Source organism: Microtus oregoni, unplaced genomic scaffold (assembly GCF_018167655.1).
Source record: "Microtus oregoni isolate MIOR12 unplaced genomic scaffold, Mior012 000046F_ref0000063, whole genome shotgun sequence".
NCBI lineage: Eukaryota > Metazoa > Chordata > Mammalia > Rodentia > Cricetidae > Microtus > Microtus oregoni.
The window spans coordinates 3,606,770-3,632,348 of NW_024543220.1; the positions used below are offsets into that span (position 1 = coordinate 3,606,770).

At 38.8% G+C, this 25,579-nt stretch overlaps 1 protein-coding gene across 1 annotated transcript; it reads left to right on the forward strand.

Moving 5' to 3' along the window:
* The first annotated feature begins 4,512 nt into the window (after nt 1–4,512).
* LOC121435724 (prolactin-inducible protein homolog) lies at nt 4,513–9,295 on the forward strand. Its single transcript, XM_041635190.1, has 4 exons — nt 4,513–4,607; nt 6,068–6,170; nt 8,738–8,849; nt 9,168–9,295. Exons 1-4 carry the CDS (start codon nt 4,513–4,515, stop codon nt 9,293–9,295), a joined length of 438 nt encoding a protein of 145 aa, XP_041491124.1.
* The last annotated feature ends 16,284 nt before the right edge of the window (nt 9,296–25,579 follow it).

Sequence of the window (25,579 nt, forward strand, 5' to 3'; positions counted from 1 at the left end):
CTGAATGTTCAGCGACTGTCCTTAATATTATCTTGTAATATTTTCCCCAGAAACATACATTAATTTATGATATGTTTCTAAGAGTGGGAGAATGTTAATCTAAGTATTCTATTGTTGTAACAAATCATATCCCCACAAATTTATTGCTATGTTAGCCACATATGGTTTTAATATTCCACTCTGTCTTTCTGACTCTATTTGACCCATTTCACACTCTGCTTTACCTGCGATAAATTTACAATCCCTAAAAACTGAATATTTACATAATGAAAAGGCCAATTTGGTTGCCAAGATTCTGATAAAATTATTGTTACATCTGTGCCTACCAGACCTTCAATGACAATGTCATTTTTTTGTAAATTTAATTTTAGTATTTGTTCACTTATATAAGATTGCCAAAATACTAGCTTTATGGTTTCTCCTGATTTTTTTTGTTCTCTCTTCTATAGATATCCTATTATCCAGAGCAGTATAGTTTCTTATAATAGGTATTAGTCTTTTTAATTGCTCTGAAAAGAAGTTTCCTCTACAATGGCAGGAAATGACAGAATCTGATTTGACATAGGGGCCTGAGAGAGGCTCCTCATGGAGTTTCGTGATGCCAAAGATGATCTTGAATATTCCTCATTGGCCTACATTCATTAGTCCAATGTCTGCTTTGCCACACTTTCCACATAATCTATAAGGGAGAGGAGTTCTGAATAGATCATTCTTAAAAAAAAAAAACAATCATTTCCAGGAATGCTGTCTACAATCCCCTTTAAGGTAAACTTGTTTGCCACAATTCTAACATTTGACATTTTGATTTTTCCTCAAACATCTAGAAATCACCTTTCCTATCCACATGTCATCATGGTCATGAGATTCAATACTAATTGTAACTGGAATTCATTCCTTCAAAACTGCTGGCCTTGCCATTGATGATCTAATTATCCTTTTGCATAGAGTATTGGTACTTTAAAAAGATAGATATTCAATTATTAGTTATCTAGCTTCTGCATTTGATATTATTCTATTTCCTGTTGAAGTCAATATTAGTATGAAATCCATAAAGGCTTCCTTTAAACCATGTATAATTCTAGTAAATGGCTCACTCTTTCCTATTTCTCCAATTCTGTCCCAAACATTCAAGGCTACTGTGCAGCTTAAATCCAAGGTGTGGCTTTCATATACAGCTTGTCTTTCTATATAGTATAGTCTCCTTCAAGAATTTGTTCTTGGGAGAGTTCCTTACCTCTAGCTTTACTCTGTTGTTCAATAATCTTAGCCCCTTCTCTGAAACAGATACTCCATGTAGACCTGGCTCTAAAACACTTTTACCAAATTCTATCCAGTCTGTAGGGATAATTCAATTACAAATAGACCACAAATTTAACATTTACTTCACAAAAGGTGAATGCATGCCAGATGAAATGATTGCTTCCTTGAATCTCCTTAAATCTAACATTGGTGCAAGAGTCCAGTTAGCTGCTGTAACAAAGTAACATAGCCTCTGCTATTTTGCAATTCCTGTAAGGTTAGTGGATATATTAAGGTTGGTTGTCTGAAAACCTTAGACTGTTCCTCTCTATTCTTGTCTTTTCTTTATTTTTCTTTCTTTCTTTCTTTCTTTCTTTCATTCTTTTTTTTTTTTTTGGTTTTTCAAGACAGGGTTTCTCTGTAGCTTTGGAGCCCATCCTGGAACTCACTAATGTAGACCAGGCTGGCCCTACTGCTTCTGCCTCCCAAGTGCTGGGAGCACTTGGTGTGTGACTTCTCTATATAATGCAATGCTGAAATTTATCCATTAAATTCTTCTGTCTGAATATCTCTATGATCTGTTTTATTTGGTTTTTCTAAGACCTGTATCTTAGCACTCAGTTTAACCAACTTTTTTATTGATGAGACAAAAGTGATAAAGACGAAAATGTTTATAATTAACGTTACATAAATCCCACCTAAATTGGGTATCCTCTCATTTAATCATTTTATTTTCAAACTGTCTAGAATATTATTATACAGAGACTCAAATACTTCTGTTGTAATATTTTTTCCACTTTTTTAATGTGATAAAAAATTCTCTTTTAACTAATGCCTCACTTTAAAAATTTCCAATTGTCTAATTAATCTACCAATGATGTTGATGAAGATGTGAGGCTTATGGTTGTCATGTAGAACAGTAAAAGCCTGACTGGATTTCAAGGCAGCTACCTAGTTTGGCAGCAACCTGAGAAGAGGGTTTGGGGAGAGCCCACAATTCATGGTGGAGAGAGAGAGAGAGAGAGAGAGAGAGAGAGAGAGAGAGAGAGAGCCTTCTGTCTGAAAAACACACAGGGAATTGTTAGGAAAAAGCACCTGTTATGGGGGCTGCCTAAAGGGAGAACCAGTCAGTCTAGGGTCAGAAAGTCATGTGGCATTGTGGTATTTTCTGGAGTTTAGATGGCAGCTGGAGATTGGTTCAGAACAGCTACAATAGAGGGTTGGGGAGAACAAACAAAAGAAAGCCTAGCCCAGTGAGGCTGGAGCTCCACATACTGCTCTGGTGGGAACATCACATGCAGCTCTAGCCTGTGCCCATGGCTAAAGCCACAGGCAAATAGCTTTTTCATGAGTTGATGCCAAATACAGTGTGAATAATAAAATCCAGAGACAAATATTGGGGTTCAATCTAAAGATCAAAGAAGCAAAGCAGTCAAGTCACTACAAGGCTCTTACCTCCATGAAATCTTCAGACATAAAAAGAGTGAGTTACTGTCTCATCCCACCTTATATTCCTCTCTAGTGCTAGGATTAAAGGTGTGCACCACCACTGCCTGGCCTCTATGACTAACTAGTGTGGCTGCTGGGATTAAAGATCTGTGCCACCACTGCCTGGCCTGTAGGTCTGACTAGTGTGGCTGTTTTGCATTCTGTTCTTTAGGCAAGCTTTATTTATTAAAATACAAATGAAATATCACCATACTCTATTTCAAGAAGAATGCTGGAATAGAAGACTCTCTGAATTCTGAGCTCTCCCTACCCATCCACTCTCGAACAAAACCTTGCCATCTAACACAGGGTACCAAGATTCTCCTATTTCAATTTTAAGTGAGAAAAGCCATGGGTCCCCTAGTTACTTTAACTCTCCAAGAGTTTCTTCAGCTTACTTATTATCTTTCGGTTCAGTGGAGATAAGCACAAATTCTCTTTGAAAACTGGAGTCTGGCATCTCTCTCCATACCTGAGCTCCCAGCATGTGAACAAAACAGGCTGAAGCGTAACTAAAGTTAGAGAAGCCAAAAGCAAGGATGATAAGACTTTGCCTGGAAGTTTCTGGATTATAATTCCTACACATCCAATGTGTGAAAGGAAATGTATTGGTTCAAGACCTCCAAGATCAAGTTCTCAGCACAAAGGAGATTTATTTGCCCTAGAGAGGCAGGGGAAGGAAAAAAGAGACAAACACAGGAGATAGGGGACAAGGAAGTAGTGGAAGGGAACAAGGATAAAGGGGCAGAGACATTTGTCCTAAAGGGACAAAGACTGCCTCTGGATAGAGAGGAGACAAATGTGGCATATAGGAAAATGGCAGCTTATACAGGCACAAGGATAAACCCCATATATTAGAATGAAGTGTTTAATTTTAATTGGTCATGTTATTAGGTGAGGCAAAGGGGACTTTTGATTGCTGGACATCAATACTTTGATAACTAGACCTTGGTAAACAGCCTAAGGGAATAGATCATGGTGGCTAACTTCAGGAATGTAATCTAATGGTATTTTAGGAAGGAGAGAAAATGGGGTACAGGACAAGGCCGGCCAGAACCATGCTCACCACGCTCTGGCTGTCCAGAGTTCTTCCAGTGTGAACCGAAGGCTTCTGGAAGAACCAATACACAAGGAGTTAATCTGTTCCAATTTTTCTTCTCTGATGACATGGTTAAAATTATATCAAATACAATTGCACCCTCTTTTTACACGTGCCTTCTTTATAAATATATGCCTTGCATTTTCAAGAAACTTTCTTTGTATGAAAGGAAAAACATCATTTTCTACAGAAGACCTTTTGTACCTAAAAACACAAATATGGGGAGATGAATAATAATAAAATTTTGAGTCATGGCTCGACTATAAAAAACTCTTTAGTTGGGGTTCTCTGAGAGACCAGGGAGATGAGGTTGTATGGTCCCAGAAGACAGAAAGAAGTAATTAGCATTTAAATATTTCCACAGCAAGAGCAGGTAAGAAAGCAAAGGACAAAAAAAGAGAACTGATTTTGTTTAGAAAGAATTGGAACTGTATCCATCCTAATAATCTAAGAACATACTGATCTCGTACTGACAAAAAAGAAAAAAGAAAAATATCTAATTTGAAGTTCCAACTGAATTCTGACCTTTGCTACAGAAGAATAAACAAGGTCACAATGGAAGGGATCCCGACATATGACAAATTTCGCTGGGTGGAGCTGCCCATCTGCTTCATTGTCTGCTGTAAATAAAAGGAGAGATCTAGGCTCCAGATGGTCAAGACTCTTGCAGTGTCAACTCTTGCAGCATGCCTTCTCTTCAAGTTTTCTACCAGTCCGGAGCTGTTATGTGTCTCCTGATCGTGTGCTTAATTCTGGAGACTGCCCATGGTCAACATGATTGGTAAGGCACTCCTTTTTCTATACAACCTAGAGCTATGTTCCTACTTGGTTGGGACACATATTGGATTCTCACTCACTATTTGTGCCTGAGTTTCACTTTTCTAAACTCTGAGGAAACAAGTAGCACCTCAAGCCTATTCCTGATACCAAATAACAAGAAGAAAAACATTTCTGTTTAAAATGATTTATCTGTCTCGGTTTATAGCCTCATGAATTTCACCAAAATGAGAAGTATGGGCAGAGAGGTGAGCCTTGCCTACATTTTGGGGATAAGCTATGGATACGATATAATTCACCTTTAATTTTAAACTTGCTGTGCAGATGCAAAGGAATGCACTTTCAAACTCCCCTGGTGACAGAGTGGATGTCTTGACTAAAACAACAACAAAAACCAAACTAATCAATAATCCACAAAACAATCATCTAAATTGCATGGCAGAAGCCAACATTATTCATCAACTCCAATATGCAGGGCTCTGTTGACCACAACTGAAGGAGGTTTGTGTAAAAAAATGCACAAACTTGATTGTATTTCCCATTCCATGCCTGTTATATACTTTCTATAATTGTTACACAAGGTTCTTTGTGTGGTTAATCCATTATCTAAGTACCAGATTCCTATTTTTACAGGAGAAAATGGTATACAAAGGCTCCTAATCTTTTGACAAGAAGAAAAACTTTAGTTACAGGAAGAAATCAGAATCCATTAACAGTACAGAGAATCATATGTAAAAGGAGACTCTACAAGATGGTAATGAATCCATAGAGGTTTAGATGGGGATATTTACATGCAAAGGGAGAAAATTTCTGTAAGAGAGGCAGAGGACTGGGCAACATAGGAAACGAGGCCAAGAGAATTTAATTTGAGTTGAGAATTGAACTTTTGTCAACTAGAACTTTATGTTTTCCCTACTTAAGGCCTAAGGGGAGCAAGCAGACAGAAAATGGTCAGGTGAATCATTTGTTACTATGAAGCTGGGTTGATCTACATAATTAAATAATGAGACCCAGAAAGTTTTAAACCCTTCTGCTACTTCAACTTTTGGAAGGGGGAGAGATTTGAAGAGTTTTAGACCACTGTATAAAGAAAAGAGAAAGATAAATGCACTGAAATAGACTGTGAAATTGTCAATTTCCACCGTGGAATGATGATTAAGAACAGACAAAGAGAAAGAAGCTTTGCCAGCCCCGGCCTCCAATTCAAGAGGGTGTCAAGGACTGTGACTTGTTTTTTTTTTATTCTGGCCTTCATTCATCTCATCCTGTTAGATACGTGTGTTGGCTAGAAACATGGAATACTTTGAGAAAAGTCAGATGCAAAGGTTCCTTCCAGAGTAAAGTGTTAAGCTTTACAGGTGTCTCGCAGTTTGTCCTGCGGGCTCTCTCTGCCTGTCCATAAAAGGACACCTGAGTATTTGACTTTAATGTGATTTTTTGTTTCCACATTTTCTGCTCTTACAGGCGTAATCTACTTTCACTAAACATGAAAATTTCTCCAATGAAAAATGCAAATCAATTTGAAGTGAAACTCACAATTACAAACAATGAAAATAAATGTATGGCGGTAAGTGAATAATTGAGAGTTAGCACAAAAAAGTATTATATAGTAAAGAAGTTTCAATGAGCTAATATTGTGCTAAATGCTGCCCTTTGAATGTTTCTGTATATGTGGATTTGAAACTCAGAGAGCTTGTGTTAGAAATGTATGTGTTAGAAATTCCTAAAGTAAAGTAATAAGGTAGTGAATGAGGTTGGTGAGTGGGGAATTGTAGCTGTGGATAAAGGTCTTTCACAATGAAACAAGAAGAACGTGTAAGAGGAAAGAAAAACAATTGGAAACCTAAAATTCAAGGAAAATCACAGTGAGACAAAGACAAATAGGACTGGCAGTGAACAGGAAACACTATTGGTCTTATGGCCCTACCTCCTCTCTCCCCTGACTCCACATCATGCAGAAATAGTGGAGAGTCAAGAAGATGCAGATCAATATACTTTGGAAGGAAGGGGAACTATAGGAGAAAGGTGACTCTGCTGTTCTTCAGGGTGAGGGACTATTTATACACAATATGCACAGACACACAATGTCTCCTCCTTCATTCTTGGGTCTACTGTTTTCTTCAATTGTTCCAAAATGTTCACCTTCTTCTCACTGTCTTTAACAATTCCTTAACATTCTCCTTGGTCTTTTTGAAAATGTTCAAACAAAATGAAAGTTCAAGGGCAGGGGATATGGTTCAGTGGTTAAGAGCACTTGCTGCTTTTTTGGAGGACCCCAGATGGGTCTTGTTTTAGGGCATCTTCTGGTGTTTGTGGACACTGGACACACACACATGAACACATGCTCACACAGACACACACACACACACACACACACACACAAACCACAAAATATATATATATATATATATATATATATATATATGTAAACTTTTTTAAAAATTAAAATAAAAAATCATTATAAAAAAAGGAAATTTTTTAATTTTACGAAAAGCCATATTAGAAATACAGGGTAAAAGTACCTGGTGTTTACCCAGACTAAAAATAAGTGCTAAAAATGCTATTTGATCTGGAATTGGGCAGATATGCTGATTGTCTCTACTTAGTTTTGAGCACAGCAGATGGCTTAAGTCAAGTACAAGAAGTTATTCATTTTATATGACCATTGATTAAAAGTTTTATATCTTTTGGCTGAAAGAAAAACAAAATCTAAATAACAGTAAGACAAGGATTTTTTAGCTGGCACAGTTTCTCTTTGTGCAATAAACATGTTACTTTAAGTCAAAAATGGTATCTTTCACTCAGAAAGTACAAAGTTTCATGATCTCATGCAAGGGATCCAGGTATTGGTACTTTCATCTTCTGTGACAGAAAGAAAAATCAGTGTGAGAGGAACTCTGTCACAAAGCCAGAACACAAAAGTCAAGAGAGCTGTGGTTATGGACTCCATTTGTTTGCCAGTCTTTGTCATAGTCAGATCACCACACCAGAGTAGACAACCTGTGCTTCCTGCTTTAACCCTTCTTGCTTCTGGAGATTCTCTTTGACTCTAATTTAGAGATCTTCAGCCTCGGAGCAAGGGCAAGGGAACTAATGCCCTGTATATGATGCAGCAATATTCTTCAACCTTCACATTTCTAAAATAAAGGGCTTAGTAATCCAACACTAAACCAGCTGATGAGTCAAACATACCCAGACACACGCACTCAAACACACACACACACACACACACACACACACACACACACACACGCATGCACGCACAGTTTTACTCTCTTATATGGGAAATGTAATATATGATAACTTGTTTGTTTTTTTAAGGTTTTCTTCTTCTATTGATTTTTATTGAGCTCTACATTTTTCTATGCTTCCCTCCCTTTCCCTCTCTTCCCTTCAACTCTTTCTCATGGTACTCTTGCTCCCATTTTACTCAGGAGATCTTGTTTTTTCTACATCCCATGTAGATTAGGTCCATGTTTGCCTCTCTTAGAGTCCTCTTTGTTGTCTAGATTCTCTGAGATTGTGAATTCTAGGCTGGTTTTCTTTGCTTTATGTCTAAAAGCCAGTTTTGAGTGAGTACATATGATAACTGGATATCAACATAGAGAAGAATGAAAATAGATCCATATCTATCACTATGCAAAAACTCAAGTCCAAATGGATCAAAGACTTTAACATAAAGCCAACCACACTGAACCTCATACAGAGAAAGTGGGAAGTACACCTAAATGCCTTGCCACAGGAGACCACTTCCTAAATATAACCCCAGTTAGCCCAGACACTGAGAGAAACAATAAATGGGACCTCCTGAAAATGAAAAGATTCTGTAAAGCAAAGGACACAGTCACCAAGATATAGGACAACTTGTCAAAACACTTTTAAACTCCAGCCATTCCCTATGCCAGAGAAAACACCAGTTTTTCCTTATTAGACTCAATAGGGGGTAAAGTTGAATTTGACTCATAAATAACAGAGAACTTGCTAAGCATCGGGTATATCCTGACAGTTAAAAGGAACTATTTGGTAGTCCAAGCATATACTGCCCTGGGAATTGCTTATGTTGTTTCATGGTCAACCCCAGGTTGCTGTCTCTGTATTGACACTCTAACTCTTCCCCCACTCGCTTTGCTTCAGGTCAAAGTCAGCACTGAGGACAATGCAAACATCAAGTACCTCAGTGCTCATGCAACATACACGGCTTGCATATGTGCCACAAACAACTTCTTCTGGGAAATCCAAGGCTCTGGTAAGTGGGAACATTTTCTCTCTGCTCATAAAGGTCAGAGAGTGGTGGAGGTCAGGATCTATCAGAGTATTCAAAAATAAATAAATAAAAGAATCAATGTGACAGCAGGCAGAAAAGGGGAAAATGGATGTAATACTGACCAGATACCAAGTTGACAGGATATGAGAGGACAGAAAGAGCCAAAACTAAGGGAAGGGAGTTCAAACAGCTACTGTACCATGTGTATAGAAAGTGGAATCACAGTATGTTAAGCAGGGAGGGGTGGGGATGAAGCTATGTGGAGTTCATGAGCTAACAGATCTGCTTTTCTTTCTGTAGCAAAAACTTTCCTACAAGTGAAAGCAGAAGTTGTGTCAGCGAAGGGCATATGTCCTGATGGTGAGAAAACATACCCAGTAACCACCTACATGAAGACTGTTACTCATGAAATCCTTGTAACACCATAAACTGGAAGGTCTTCCACAGATCACTGTTGTAGTAGGTGCAGCGGGCCGCTTCCCACCGCCCGGCTAGCTCTTTCTGAAATAATTACACTGAAACTATATTCTTTTAAACATTACTTGGCCCATTAGTTCCAGCCTCTTATTGGCTAACTCTTACATATTGATCTAACCCATTTCTAATAATCTATATAGCACCACGAGCTGCGCTTACCAGGAAAGATTCAGCATATCTGACCTGGTGGCTGGCTGCATCGTGTCTGCCCTGGAGAGAGCTGCATGGCGTCTGAGCTCACTTCCTCTTCCTCCCAGCATTCTGTTCTGTTTTCTCCACCCACCTAAAGGCTGGCCTATCAAATGGTCTAAGGCAGTTTCTTTATTAGCCAATGACCTTCCTCCATCAGATCACCATCACCAAACTTCTCTGTGGGAAAGGTGTTCCTTTCTTGTATGTATCTCTGGAGAAAAAACAACAACAAAAAAAAAGGTGAAATGAACTCTGTTCAAACAGCTATGTAAAAATAAACTTCTGCAACTTCGCATTGAACTATCTATATCTTTCTTCCAAAAATGACTGTTCTATCTGCCCAAATAGTCAAAGGTTTCTTTAACACTGTTATCCCAGGACACACACACACACAATGATGTAATAAGCGTTCAAATCCTAGTGAGTAAGGAAAATACTGGGTCTCACCACTTGGCATAGAAGAGAGCAGGCCCAAAGTCAGAATGAGCAACTCTTCCCAGAGTAACACTGAAATCTCAAAGTAGAACTAACAAAAGTTTCAAGTTATTCCACCATCACAGTTCAACTCCATCCAGCTGTCACTCTGACGAGCTGACCTGTACTTTTCTTCTTTTCCACTACTGGAGAGAAAAAGACTCAGACCTCATGGTGCCTTTGGAAGCCCAGGCATCTTGGGTATTGTGACTTTGACTTTCCTGCCAAAAGTAAACTTTGAGGAGCTGAGCAATGGCAAATGTGAGTGTGAAACAAAGGCATATCAGAAACATGCAGCACAACTGGGGGAGAATATACATCGGCAAAGCTTTGGGATAACAGTCTGCCATTACTGTAAATACTTTATGTACATACTTAACCTTCCAGGATGCTCACAATTGGAAGTGATGACGACAGATGGCACTTCCACACTCTGTTTCCTGGGCCAACATATTCTCTCTCAAGGACACAGTGCTGCTTAACAGCCATGCTTCCAAAATATATGTCACACATTCCAGGACCCTTATTCCTTTTCCCTTTTAGCTATTGCCTAGGGGAGAAAGGCACCCAATGACCTAGGGGTGAGCAGACCTGAGACAAGAACTCCATAGGAACAGGTACAGGGAGCAACTTCTGAGCAAGTGAACCAGAGACAGAGACTGCTGAAGGTCCAGCCTTGAATCTGGGACCTTCAAGAGAGTAGACCTCAGACAGGACCCCTATGGGTCTGGGCAGGAGTCTAGAACCTCCCAGGAACTAGGCCTGAGCCAGGACATTTTCGGGTCTAGGCATGAATCTGGGACCTCCAAGGGAATAGGCAGGAACCAGAAACCTCTGCCAGTCCAAGTGTGAGTCCAGGACCTCTGAGGGAGTAAGCCTGAGCCAGGTCTTATACAGGTCTGGGAATACCCAAGCCTGGGAACCCCAAGAGAGGAGACCAGAGCCAGAGTCCTTTACAGGACCAATCCCAAGTTAGAGACCTCTGCAGGAATGGACTAGACCAGGCGCATTTAGAGGAACAGGTCTGAGCCAACAACCTAGGCTAAAACAGGCTTGAGACACTCCTTGGAGTGGAGCAAAGCCCGGGAGCACTGAGTAATCTCCAGGAACATGGAGTGACTAAGGGGTAACTAGAACCATGGCACTGACTGTACTATGATGAACAACCATCTGAGCTTTGGATTCACTGGCACCTAGAAGATTAATAAACAGAATCCCAGACAGACCCAATCACACCTATTAGAGGAAAAGATGAGTAGAAAAGGTAAGAACGCATGCAACACCTCAAAGAGCAACACGACACCAGTAAAACCTAAAGACCCTACAACAGCAAGACTTGAACAACCAAATATAGATGAAGCAGGAAAAAATAACCTAAAAATAAATTCAGGAGAATGTTTGAAACTCTTAAAGAGGAAATGAGAAATTCCCTCAAAGAAATAGAGGAAAATAAAAAATAAAAAATTGAAAGCTTCAGCAAATCCCTTAAAGAAAACAAAGAAAAAGCAATCAAACATATGAAAGAAACTAATCAAGACTTGGAAACTGAAATAGAGACAATAAAGAAAGCATAAGCCGAGGGAATTATAGAAGCAAAAATCATGAGAATGTGATCAAGAACCAAAAACACAAGCAGGAGCAGCAGAATACAAGAGATGGAAGTGAGAATCTCACTGAAGATACAATAGAGGAAATAGACTCATCAGTCAAAGAAAACATTAAATATAACAAAAGCTTAACCTAAAATATCCAGAAAATATGGAACACCATGAAAAGAATAAACCTAAGAATAATAGGTATGGAAGAAGTAGAAGTTCAACTCAAAAGCATAGAAAATATATTTAACAAAATCATAGAAGAAAACTTTCCCTGCCTAAAGAAAGATATGCTTATGAAGAAGATTTGAGAAGCTTACAGAACACCAAATAGACTGGATCAAAAAAAAAAAAAAAAAAAAAACCAAGTCCCCATGCCTCATAATAATTATAACACTAAACATACAGAGTAAAGAAAGAATATTAAGAGCTGCAAATGAAAAAGGCCAAGTAATATATAAAAGTGGACCTATCAGAATTACACCAGATTTTCTTTTTTTTTTATACTTTTTAAATTTTATTATTACTGTTTAGCAATGGGAAAATGCAATTTATTTACACCAGCAGCCATATGGGCAGGGGAACACATATAGTTCATTAGCTATCTGTATAGGATTACTTAGTAAAAATTAATCTCCAAAACAAAGGACAGTGGTAAAAGTCACACTACCCTCCCCCAATGATCCCAGCATGTGATAATGCCAGGCAGTGGCCCCTGGGCATGCGATGGTGGGAACTAATTTATGGAAGAAAAACCACAAAGCACAGAAATTTAAAGAACCCCTTTCCCCATACACACACACTCAGATACATAATAGGATTACAGAGTGGTCAATACAACTAATTGAAGAGGAAGGATAGAATTTTGCTGTTACAGAAGCAGGGAAGGGAGCGTTCCTAACCACTGTCAACTATATGGCAGAGAACATTAGCTCCCAAACAAGTAGTTCTTCCCTCAGGGCAGTAATAGCTGAACTGAGCCCACCTTCTATCTACACAGGGTGGGAAGTTATGGCCCTAATGGAAATGAAGGAGACAGAAAACAAAAACGGGAAGTAATATGAGCAAACCATTACGCCAAATTACCACCCACTTCTTATGTTCTACCCAGAAAAGACAAGAGAGAAAATATTAAAGTCACATTTGAGCTCCCTATCTGAAGGCAAGAGTGAGCGGGCCATGGCCTTCCTCCCTTTCATGTTTCCCAAGCACTTTAAATAGACAGGAGTCTTAAGACTGCTTTCTCTTGAATTCACTGAAGGTGCGTGCAGAACTCATGTAGAAAGGTATCTTTTAAAAGTATTTTTAGTTCCTGGCCAAGGTTTCATTTTTTTTCTAGGCTCTCATAATTCTTGGGACTGAGGATCCATCAAACTGTAACTAGGCCCCAACCCTGAGCTGGAAAACTCTGAGAAGGCAATAGATAGTCTCAAGGTCCAATCACTATGGTTTCCTTAACTCTTGAGTACAGTAACCCAAATCAGTCCATAAAGTTCAAATAGAACCTGGGAAAAGGGAGATCCGTACTCAACAGGGTTAGAAACTTAGAGCAGCACTAACTCCATCCTGTGTATACCAGCATTCGCGGTTCTGCTGTAAGTCCCAAGAGGCAATATCCATGTAGTAATAGGAAGGAAGAACTAAGACAAGCAGGGGATAGACTAGCAAGACAGTCCTATATAAGAGAAATACATAGACATGAAACCACCTTGGAAATACAAAGAGTTACTTTCCCATCCCGATCCAGAGGGAGCCATGTGAATACCCTCCTACTAGTCCTCCATAAAAACAGGTAAAACAAAACCAACAACATAAAAACTTAAAGGAACACCAACAAAAACGAAAATAAGCAAACAAATCAAAAAAGGAGAAAAGAAACTTGTGTAGGCTTCAGACGCAGGGCACTGGAAGGTGAACTGAAACCGGTCAGGAGAAAAGCTAGCGTGGCAAGCAGCACCGGGGATCATGAGCTGCACCGGATAGGCAGTGGAGCAGTGACAGGAACATGGCCAAGCCAGACGGATGAGGCTGGACCCTTTACTGGGGTACAGAATGAGGTAAGAAAACATTTCAAATAAAGCAGCACCGTTCTGTTCTGCTCACCTCAGGACTCCCACCCTCCTACCCTCCATCAGCCCTCACTTAGGGACTACAGAGGACAGGTCTGAACTGACACTCACTTCCTCTCCACTTCTATGCCAGCCTCCAAAGCCAGGGAATTTTGGAGGTCTTTTCCTAACTTCCAACAACAAAAAGCCAGCCCCTGCTGCCAGGAAGGTCCAGCGGACCGAGTGAAGCACTGTCATTCGTGAGGGCCAAGAAGCCTCGCCTTTTGACTCGCCCGAAGCTCTGTCTTTCCATCTCACTCAGAGGCAAAGGTTTGGCAAAGGACACGGTGGCATACAAACAGTTGAAGACTTAGTTCTGATGCTGTGAGGAGAAAGACATCTGCAACCGCATGCCATCTCCACCTGGAAGAGGCCTACCGTGAATCACCGTGGACTTGTTTGGTGGCACAGTCTGTTCCTGCTTTTGAGTTACTGGCGATAGAACCAGCCTGTGGGTCAGACTCGATCGCTATGCCAGGCCTCTGTCCTGTCAGGGACACCACTGAACTACAGAAGGGCCCAGTGGCCAAGCAGAAGGCTGTTTGAAAATTGAGCCAGGAGGGAACATTTTCCATCTGCCCTCAGTAATGTGAATGAGTTCAATGCTAAGGGCCCTGAAAGAGGCCTTGCTTACCTGGTATGATTGCAGAATCTCTTCTCCCCTACATGGGGCAGTCAGACCTCTGCTATGGTGAATGTACACCAGATTTTCATTGGAGACAATGAAAGCCAGAAAATCATGGCCAAGTGTTATGTAGACATTAAGAGACCATGGATACCAGGCCAGACTACTATACCTAGCAAAATTTTTAATCACTATAGAAGAATAAAACAAGATATGCCAAGACAAAACCAGATTTAACCAATATCTGGCCACAAACCCAGCCCTATACAAAATACTAGAAGGAAAACTCTAACCCAAGGAAATTGGCTATACCAACAAAAACACAGACAATTGATGGTTTCATAGCAGGAAATCCCAAAGAACACACAAATTAACATCACCAATAATGAAAACTAAATTAACGGGAGATAGAAATAACAGGTCATTAATATCCCTTAATGTAAATGGACTCAACTATAAAAAGGCACAGGCTAACAGATTGGATATGAAAACAGAATCCATCCTTTTTCTGCATACAAGAAACACACCTCAACCTCAAAGAGAGACACTGTCTAAGAGTAAAGGGTTGGAAAAAATATACCAATCAAATGGACCTAAGAAACAAGCAGGTGTAGCTATCCTAATATCTAACAAAATAGACTTCAAGTTAAAATCAGTCAAAAGAGACAAAGAAGGTCATTTCATATTAGTCACAGGAAAAATCATTAAGAGGAAATTCAGTACTGAACATCCATGTCCCAGACACAAAGGCACTTGTCACAGAAACACTTCTAAAGCTTAAATCGTACATTAAACCTGACACGCTAATAGTGGGAGACTTCAACATTCCACCTTCACCACTGAACAGGTCGGTCAGACAAAAAATGAACAGAGAAATAAGAAAACTAACAGATGTTATGACTGAAATGGACGTAACAGACATCTATAGAATAATCCATCCGAACAGAAAATATACCTTCTTCTCAGCACCTCATGGAACCTTCTCAAAAATTGACCACATACTTGGTAACAAAACAAACCTCAACAAATACAAAAAATTGGAACAACCCTATGTACCTTATCAGATCACCATGGTTTAAAACTACAAGTAAACAACAATACTAATTCCAGAAAACCCACAAACACATGGAAATTAAACAATGCTCACCTGAATCATCAATGAATGAAGGAAGAAATAAAGGGAGAAATTAAAGACTTCCTAAAATTCAATGAAAGTGAACACAACATACCTAAATTTATGGGACACAATGAAAGCAGTGTTGAGAGGAAAGTACATAGAACTAAATGCATAAAGAAGCTGAAAAAAATCCCACACTAGTGAAGTAACAGAACATTTGAAAATTTTAGAACAAAAAGAAGCAAACTCACCCAAGAGAACTAGACAGCAGAAAACAATCAAAGTGAAAGCTGAAATAACAAAATGGAAACAAAGAAAACAATACAAAAAATCAATGGGACAAAAAGTTGGATCTTTGAGTAAATCAACAAAATAGAAAAAACCTTTATTCAAACTAACCAAAAAGCAGAGAGAGAATATCTGAATTAATAAGCTCAGAAATGAAAATGGGGACATAACAACAGACACGGAGGAAATACAGAGAATCATCAGGTCGTATTTTGATAACCTGTACTCCACAAAATTGGAAAACTTAAAGGAAATAGACAGCTTTCTGGATAAATATTACTTACCAAAATTAAATCAAGACCAGATAAGCAAATTAAACAGACCTATCACTGCTGAAGAAATAGAAACAGTCATCAAAAGTCTCTCAACCAAAAAAAGCCCAGGACCAGATGGTTTCAGCTCAGAATTCTACAAGACTTTCAAAGAAGAACTAATACCAATGCTTCCCAAATTATTCCACACAATAGAAGCAGAAGGAACATTGCTAAACTCTTTTTATGAGGCTACAATCACTCTGATACCCAAACCATAGAAAGACATTACTAAGAAACAGAATTACAGACCAATCTCACTCATGAACATTAATACAAAAATACTTGTCAACTCTCTCCGTATCTATTCAATATAGTTCTTGAGGTCCTAGCTAGAGCAATAAGACACCAAAAGGAGATCAAGGGGATAGAAACTGGAAAAGAAGTCAACCTCTCACTGTTTACTGATGATATGATAGTTTACATAAGCCACCCCAAAAATTCTACCAAGGCACATCTACAGATCATAAACATTTTCAGTAATGTAGCAGGATACAAGATTTGTTCAAAAAATTCAGTAGCCCTCCTGAATACAGATTATAAAAGGGCTGGGGAAGAAATCAGTGAATCAACAATCTTCCCAATAGCCACAAATAGCATAAAATATCTCAGAGTAACTCTAACCAAACAAGTGGGAAGACTTGTATGACAGGAACTTTAAATCTTTGAAGAATGGATAAGGAAAATGTGGTACATTTACACAATCAAATACTACACAGGAAAAAAAGTAACGACATCTTGAATTTTTCAGGAAAATGGATGGAGCTAGAAAACATTGTTTTGAGTGAGGTAACCCAGACACAGAAAGACAATTATCACATGTACTCATTCAAAGGTGGTTTCTAAACATTAAGCAAAGAAATCCAGCCTACAAATCACAATCCCAGAGAACTTAGACAACAATGAGGACACTAAGAGAGATTTACATAGATTTAATCTACCTGGGAAGTAGAAAAAGACGAGATCTCCTGAGTAAATTGGGAGCATGGGGACCTTGGGGGAGTGTTTAATGGGGGACAGGAGAGGCAGGGAATGGAACAGAGAAAAACATAGAGCTCAACAGAAAGGAAAAAAGAGTTTCTAAGGTCATGGTATCTCTTCACAACATTAGAAACCCTCACTAAGACAATGTGCTAATGTGGAATGGGGAAAGTACACTGGCCTCTGACCTACAGGCAAATGCTGAGCTACAAGCAAATGAGGAATGCTGAGAAAAGGAGAAATGGTTTTTCCCAGGGAAGAGTATACTAATTGGCTATATAATACAAAGGGCATTTGACATAGTTCAACATGAATTCATGTAAAAATCCCAAAGAAACAGCAAACATATGGAATATACCATATATAAACATATATAAACATGCATGCATATATATATAAGCACATACAAGAGAGGTGGTTCAAAATATGTTAAAAAGAAATAATTACTATGTAAAAAGATATGAGAACAGATACTTCATAGCCATCTCATTAGATTTCAAAAATTCCTTCAATGCCGGGCAGTGGTGGAGTATGCCTTTAATCCCAGCACTTGGGAGGCAGAGGCAGCTGGATCTCTGTGAGTTCTAGGCCAGGCTGGTCTACAAGAGCTAGTGCGAGGACAGGTTCCAAAGCTTCAGAGAAACCCTGTCTCGAAAAACTAAAAAAACAAAAAAATTCCTTCAAAACAGTACAATATGTATTTATAATAAAAAGCTTTGAAAGAATTAGAAATAATAGGAACACAACTCAATGTAATAAAGAAGAAACCTATAGCCAACATTATCATAAACTGGAACCTAGAAGCCCATCATCTAAACTCCAGAATATCACAGGTACCTATTTTCTCCACTCTTATTCAATATTAAACTCAAAATTTTCAGAAGAGCAATAAGGAAAAAAACGAAACAAAGAAGAAAAAAAATAATTATTTTGACAACACATTGTAAACTTAAAAGACTCTAAATAACACCCCAAAACTTAGAACTAATAAATACTTTAAGCAAAGTAGCATGATATAAATACAACGTATAAAATGTAAGTTTCTCAGATAAACGCTGAGCACAGTACTGATGTATGAGTGAAACACGGTTTCATTCGGAGTCATTTTATTATTACATTTGGTTTTACTTTTTTTATCTTGTTTTTCTTTTTGTAGAACAGTAGTAGTTGGTCTTACCCTAGGTCCCCGGGCTATCTGGTCTCAGGTTCTTGGTCACCTAAACAGTTCCAGGAAAGGGATCCATCTGGTGAAGTGAGAATTAAAATTATATCAGCTATCGATTGGTTACACCCATAATCTTTGTGTCACCATTACACTAGCATATTTTGTATGGGTTGGTGTTTACATTTCTTCTTTGGTAAACAGCAAAGTACCTTTCTGCACCAAAGACACTAGAATGTAGGGATGAAGTTTCTCTGTAGACACCCACTCAATTTCTCCATGTTAAATGAATTATATGAAGTGTTATCTTTAGCAATGGGCCTTTGATGTCAGTTTGTGTAGAATAAGTTATAGTCTCAGCAAAAGCTTGGGTTGTTTGGGGATTCCCATGCAACAACTTGGGCCAACGACTCAATTAACTATAATCCAGTCCTGACTATGGAAGATTTATTTGGTAATAAGAGATGGTCATTTGAGGCTCTGTCTCCCCCATTAATTGGTTGTTTAATTATTACCTTCATTTTTGCACATATTGTAGGAAAACTCTACTGTATCAAGTCTCTTTACTCCCCCTAAAACGGCCATTAATTTAACTATATTTACCCACATTCCCTCCCTTGTTCTGCACTGATATGTTAGGGTTACTATTGCTGTGAAGAGAGAGACTCCATGACCACAGAAATTCTTTATTTTTTTAATCATATTCTTTTTTTTTAATTTTTTTAGTGAGAAAGAGAAAAAAAAAGTTTCTGCCTCCTCCCAGCCTCCCAATTCCCTCCCCCTCCTCCCACCCTTCTGCCTCCCCCCACTCCTCTCCCCCTCCCTCTCCAGTCCAAAGAGCAGTCAGGGTTCCCTGCCCTGTGGAAAGTCCAAGGTCCTCCCCACTCCATCCATGTCTAGGAAGGTGAGCATCCAAACAGGCTAGGCTCCCACAAAGCCAGAACATGAAGTAGGATCAAAACACCGTGCCATTGTCCTTGGCATCTCATCAACCCTCATTGTTCGCCATGTTCAGAGAGTCCGGTTTTATCCCCTGCTTTTTCAGTCACAGTCCAGCTGGCCTTGTTGAGTTCCCAATAGATCAGCCCCACTGTCTCAGTGGGTGGGTGCACCCCTCGTGGTCCTGACTTCCTTGCTCAGTGTGTGCGGTTTGATGGCTGCCTTGAGTTTTAGTAATGTTTCTTTTACGTATGTGGGTGCTTTTATATTAGGGGCATAGATATTCAGGATTGAGACTTCATCCTGATGAATTGTTCCTGTTATGAGTATAAAATGTCCCTCTCCATCTCTTCTGATTGATTTAAGTTTGAAGTCAACGTTGTTAGAAATTAGTATGGCCACACCTGCTTGTTTCTTAGGTCCATTTGCTTGATAAACCTATTCCCAGCCCTTTTCTCTGAGTAGGTGCCTGTCTTTGTGGTTGAGGTGTGTTTCTTGTAAACTGCAGAATGTTGGATCCTGTTTTCCTATCCAATCTCTTAGCCTGTGCCTTTTTATAGGTGAGTTGAGTCCATTGACATTAAGTGATATCAATGACCAATGGTTGTTAACTCCGGTCACTTTTTTAGTAGTAGAGTTTGTGTGTTTCCCTTCTTTGAGTTGCGCTGGTGAAGGGTCTCTAGATGTTTGAGTTATTGTGGTCATTGTTGGACTCCTTGGTTAGTGATTTTCCTTCTATTACTTTCTGTCAGACTGGATTTGTGGCTACATATTATTTAAATTTGTTTTTATCCTGGAAAATTTTGTTTTCTCCATTTATAGTGAATGAAAGCTTGGCTGGGTATAGTAGTCTGGGCTTGCATCCATGGTCTCTTAGTTTTTGCAGTACATCTATCCAGGACCTTCTGGCTTTCATGGTTTCCATAGAGAAGTCAGGCGTAAGTCTGATAGTTTTACCTTTATAAGTAACTTGGCCTTTTTCCCTTGTGGCTCTTAATATTCTTTCTTTATTCTGTATGCTTTGGCATACAGAATTTTTATTATATGGCAAGGGGATTTTTTTTTTGATCCAGCCTATTCGGTGTTCTGTATGCTTCTTGAACCTTCATAGGTACATCTTTCTTTAGGTTGGGAAAGTTTTCTTCTATAATTTTATTAAATATATTTTCTGGACCATTGAACTGCACTTCTTCTCCTTCTTCTACTCCAATTATTCTTAGGTTTGGTCTTTTTATTGTGTCCCATATTTCCTGAATGTTTTGTGATGAGAGTTTGTTGGACTTTCTGTTTTCTTTGATCAGTGTGTTTATTTTCTCTATATTATCTTCAGAATCTGAGATTCTTTCTTCTATTTCTTGTATTCTGCTGGTTATGCTTGTTTCTGTAGTCTCTATTCATTTACCTAGATTTTCCATGTCTAGCTGGTCCTCTGTTTGTGTTTTCTTCTTTGCCTCCATTTCAGTTTTCAAGTCTTGAACTGTTTCCATTATCTGTTTGATTGTTTTTCCTTGGTTTCCTAGGGTATCATTCACTGATTTATTCAATTCTTCAAACTTTTTGTTATACTTCTCATCCATTTCTATAAGGGCATTTTTACATGCTGTTTAAGGGCGTCAATCACTTTCATAAAGTCAATTTTTTCTACTTCTTCTTGATTAAGGTGTTCCTGTCCTCCTGGTGTGAGGTCGCTGGGTTCTGGTGGTTTCATGTTGTTCTTCAGATTGTTGGGTGAATTCTTGCATTGGCGCCTGCCCATCTCTTCCTCCGAATGCTTCCCTATGTATCTTCTTTTACAGGATCAGGTCTCCTTGCTTACTGATGTACCTTCCCAATGATGGCTCTCCCCAGTGATGGCTCTCCTGGTGCTGAGATCAGATCTCTGTGCTGGTTGGGTAGCTCGTAAACAAAGTGCCTACCTTGCTTGCTATAGGCAGGCTATTGAAACAAAGGAGCTTCCACCCGCTAGGTTGCCCTCGGGATTCGGCCCCAGCGCCCCAAGAGGGAAGGGAGGCAGAAAGGGGGGAGGGTTCTGGATGAAATCTGGGTGGGGTAGGAAGAGAGAGGCAGTATGCTGGGAGTATAGGCCCAGCAGGAAGCCCAGGAAGTATAGGGAGGAACAGGAAAGTCTGAGTTCCCTGTCCCTGGCTGCTGCCGTGGGTCCCAAACTCACCCCAGTGATGGCTCTCCTGGTCAGAAATTCTTATTAAAAAAAAAAAAACATTTCACTGGGACTGGCTGACAGTTTCAGAAGTTTAATCCATTATCATTATAGCAAGAAGTGTGGCAGCATGCAGGCAGAGGCAGTATTGGAAAAGGAACTAAGAGATTCTTCATCTTGATCTGCAGGCAGCAGAGGACAATGTGCATTGTTACCCTGGGCATATTAAGCATATAATGATCAGAGCATACCCACACAACAATACACATCTTCCAGCAAGACCACAGCTCCTATTAGTGCCACTAACTGTGGGCCAAGCAGTCAACAACATGAAAGTATGGGAGCCATATCTACTCAAACCAAAAAGAGGCTAAACTATTATTCGTTGTTGGTTAAGAAGAGTTACTGAGTTTGAATATGATGCCAGGCTTTTCCATACATGTAATATTATTTGACTATGCTTCACTCCACAGTACCTTATCTTATTCTCCCTTCAAAGCCTGGTGTGATCAACTGAGTCTTGCCCAGAGGCCTTCATGTATGGAAAAGGAATATAATTCCTTTGCAAAAACAAAAACATGCTTAGCAAAGCCAATAATAGCCTGGGGCCAGTTCTTTGGGAACTATTCCCTAAAGCCCAGATGTATATAGAGAGATCCCAAGAACCCAGCTGCCACTGTAGGGGGCAATGATTATCAGTCTCAAGGCTGCTGTGTGCTCAGTCAGAGATAATCTTATATACCCTGTGTTCCCTTGTACAACACTGGATCTTGAGATACCCTGTGTTTCCTTGTGAAACATTATTTGATTAGCTTTTTGTTAACTTCTTCCTCATTTCCCCTCAGAAATACTATATAAGAGGCTGTACTTCTTAATAACATTACAATAAGACAAATCTTTTGCAAGAACTCCTAATCTCAAACTTTCTTTTAGTTTCTAACTTCTCCTGTTTATCTTCTGATCTCTTGGTCTTTTCTCCCAGGATCCTGACATTGAAGAATGATCTGCCAATCCAGGTCATCTTTCTCCTCATTTTCCTGAACTTAATGCAATAGAAACTTTAATAATTACAAAGAATCATTGCAATAAAAAACAATTCTTTGAAACATAAACCAAGGTTGACAAACATCCAATTTAAACAAAAGATAAGGAAGGTTCAAAAAATATTAAGTAATCAATGAATGTAAGCAAAGTGAGATAGTTCATTTAATAAGTTTATATTAAAAATGAAATCTAGGGCCATATGGCACCTGGTGTTTGACAGTAGCCCTCCTCAATCCATAGACAGCACATAAAATAAAAACTTGATGCAGCAGATGCCATCTTAAACCATACATAAACTTGAGATCTTGACACTTCAGCATTCTATTTCAAGGAGAATGCAAGAATAGCTGACACTCTGAATTCTGAGCTTATCTAACACATACAGGCTTGGATATCACCTTGCCATCACACAGGGTACCAAGATTTTCCTATTTCAATGGTAAGTGGGCACACATATGTATTTCCTAGTTACTCTAACTCTCCAAGAGTTTCTTTAGCTTGCTTATCATCTTACACCTTAAAGGAGGTAAGCAAAATTACCTTTGAAAATTAATCCTGGCATCTTTCTCCACACCTGAGCTCCCCACCTATGGAGAGAGCAGGCTGAGCAATAACTGATGTGTGAGAAGTGGAGGACTAGAATGACAAGACCTCTCCTGGAAGTTTCTGGATTACAATCCATACAAATCTAATGTGTGGAAGAAAAAGGACCCCTTAGCATCCCAAGACGAAATTCTCAGAACAAATAAGGTTTATTTGCCCAACAGGGACAGAGGGCAGTGAAAAAGAGACAAAGACAGGAGATAGAGAACAAGGGGGAAGTGAAAAGGAACAAAAGAAAGGGACAGGGTTATTTTTCCTGGAGGGACCAAGACTGCCTCCAGATAGAGAGGAGACAAATGTGGCATATAGGAAAATGGCAGCTTATAAAGTACATACAAAACCTCACATTATAATGAGATGTTTAATTTTAACTGTTAAAGTTAATTTGGTGAGCCAAAGGAAACGTTTCATTTCTTGATTCAATACTTTGATAGCTGTATGTTGGTAATCATCCTCAGGAGGAGAAAGAATCCAATAAGGGAATAAACCTTGGTGACCAACTTCAGGAGTGTAGTCTAATGGTTTTTAACAAAGAGAGGGAATTGGAGACAAGGACAAGGCCTACCAGAGCCATGCTCACCATGTTCCAGCTATCCAGAGTCCCTTCAACAGGAACCCAAGACTTCTGGAAAAACCAATACAAAATCTGCTCTCTGGTGATATAGTTAAAATTATATCAAATAAATCTGTACCACCTATTCACACGTGACTTCTTCATAAATTTATGCCTTGAATTTTTAAGAAGTTCTCTCTGTATGCAAGGGAAGACTTATCATATCCTACAGTGTTTGGAGAAGACCCCTTGTTCGTTTTTGGCTACCCAGACCCAAAATAATCACTCAGAAACTATATTATTTGTAATACTGTTTGCCAATAGCTTGAGCATATTGCTCCCTATCCCTTACATCTAGAATTAACCCATTTCCATTATTTTATATTTTACAATGAAGCTGTGGCCTATCTGCAAGGTTCCAGTTGGCAGCTCACTTCTTTCCCTTCTGGTGGCTACATGGTATCTCATGACTCTGCCTTTTTTTCTCCCAGCATTCAGTTTAGTTTTCCCCACCTAGCTTTACTCTGTCCTATCACAGGCCAAGGCAGTTTCTTTATTCATTAACCAATAAAAGCAACACATAGACAGAAGGTCTTCTCATACTATTTTCCCTTTTCTGTTTAAATAAAAAGGAAATTCTTAACTTTAACTTAGTAAAATTACATATAACAAAACATGTGTTAAGCAAGAATTATAGTTACAATATTTATATCTACTTTATGCTTTATCATAACTAAGGAAAACTATAACTACATATTTTACCCCACGAGGATATGATTTTACCTAAGTTACAGGACGTACATAGTAAGCAAGTTTTAAAACTGTAAAATTGACAGAGACATCTTGCTGCCTGGACAGTCACCCAAAGTTCTCTACCGTTGGGGCATCCGCCTTTAGTCTACAGGCCCATAGTGCATGGCAGAGTTTTCCAATAAGCAGGAAATTTAAAAGACAGTTTTGCCTAGATTGACAGTTTGTCAGTCACTTTTTTGTATGTCCTACAGAATATCTGGTAGACACTTTCATGAAGCAGAGACCCTGAAGGACTGACTTACCTTCTTTAGGCAGCTTTAGTATTCATTTTTTTTTCAGTTCTGTTGTCCAGTATATAATGCATAACACTAAGCATTCTAGTGACTTAACTAAATGGCTAACAAACTCCAAAAGAGCCTCCTGATATCCATCCTCCTCTTGAAGTACATTGATGCTGCCAGGAGCAGATGTGTGTCATTGTCATGAAAAGTCTAAATTCTTAAAACATTGTGAAGGTCTCTGAAAGATTTGTAGAATACCTATCTAACTGAAATATATCTCTATATATCTAGAAAACATAACTAACATGACTATAAGATTGACTATTATAGATGATTATCTATTAACCTGTAATTCTAAATTATACATTACATTTGTAAATGAGATGCACAAACAATACCTTAATCAAGAGCAGAAATATACATATAACAAAACTGACCTTAAATTTGTATCAATAAACCAAGATCCTTACCAATGCAAATCTCTATAGCATATCTCCTTTTAAATGTAAACAAGCATTTATAAACAATCATTTAAAGAATTTGGGCATAGTTCCCTAGACCTAAGGTGACAAGTAAGGGGAATGAAGAATAATAAACTTCTGAATCTTAGCTCAACTATGGAAAACTTTTTAGTTGGAGTTCTCTGAGTCACAAGGGAGGTGAAATTTTATGGTATTCCAGAGACAAAGAGAAATTATTTAAATTTCCATATTTTCATATTAAGAGCAGGTTAGAAAGCAAAGGATAAAAGAGAACAAATCTTATTTAGAGAAACTGGAACTGGATCCATCTTCTTAATCTAAGAACATTCTATTCACATACAGGCAGAAAAAAACTCATATCTTATTCACTACAATCTAATTTGATGTTCCAACTGAATACTGACCTTTGTTTCTGAAGAATAAAAAAGATCACAATGGAAGGGGTTCCCGACATATGACAAATTTAGCTGGGTGGAGCTGCCCATTTGTTTCATTGTGTTCCTGCTATAAATAAAAGGAGAGATCTAGGTTCCAGATGGTCAAGACTCAGGAGTGTCCTCTCTTGCAGC

What these genes read in the sequence shown, in the direction of transcription:
- LOC121435724 (XM_041635190.1), top strand. Translation starts at nt 4,513, where the DNA reads ATGCCTTCTCTTCAAGTTTTCTACCAGTCCGGAGCTGTTATGTGTCTC. An exon ending in GCCCATGGTCAACATGATTG is followed by an intron (nt 4,608 to 6,067) that starts GTAAGGCACTCC and finishes CTGCTCTTACAG; the next exon opens with GCGTAATCTACTTTCACTAA. An exon ending in ATGAAAATAAATGTATGGCG is followed by an intron (nt 6,171 to 8,737) that starts GTAAGTGAATAA and finishes GCTTTGCTTCAG; the next exon opens with GTCAAAGTCAGCACTGAGGA.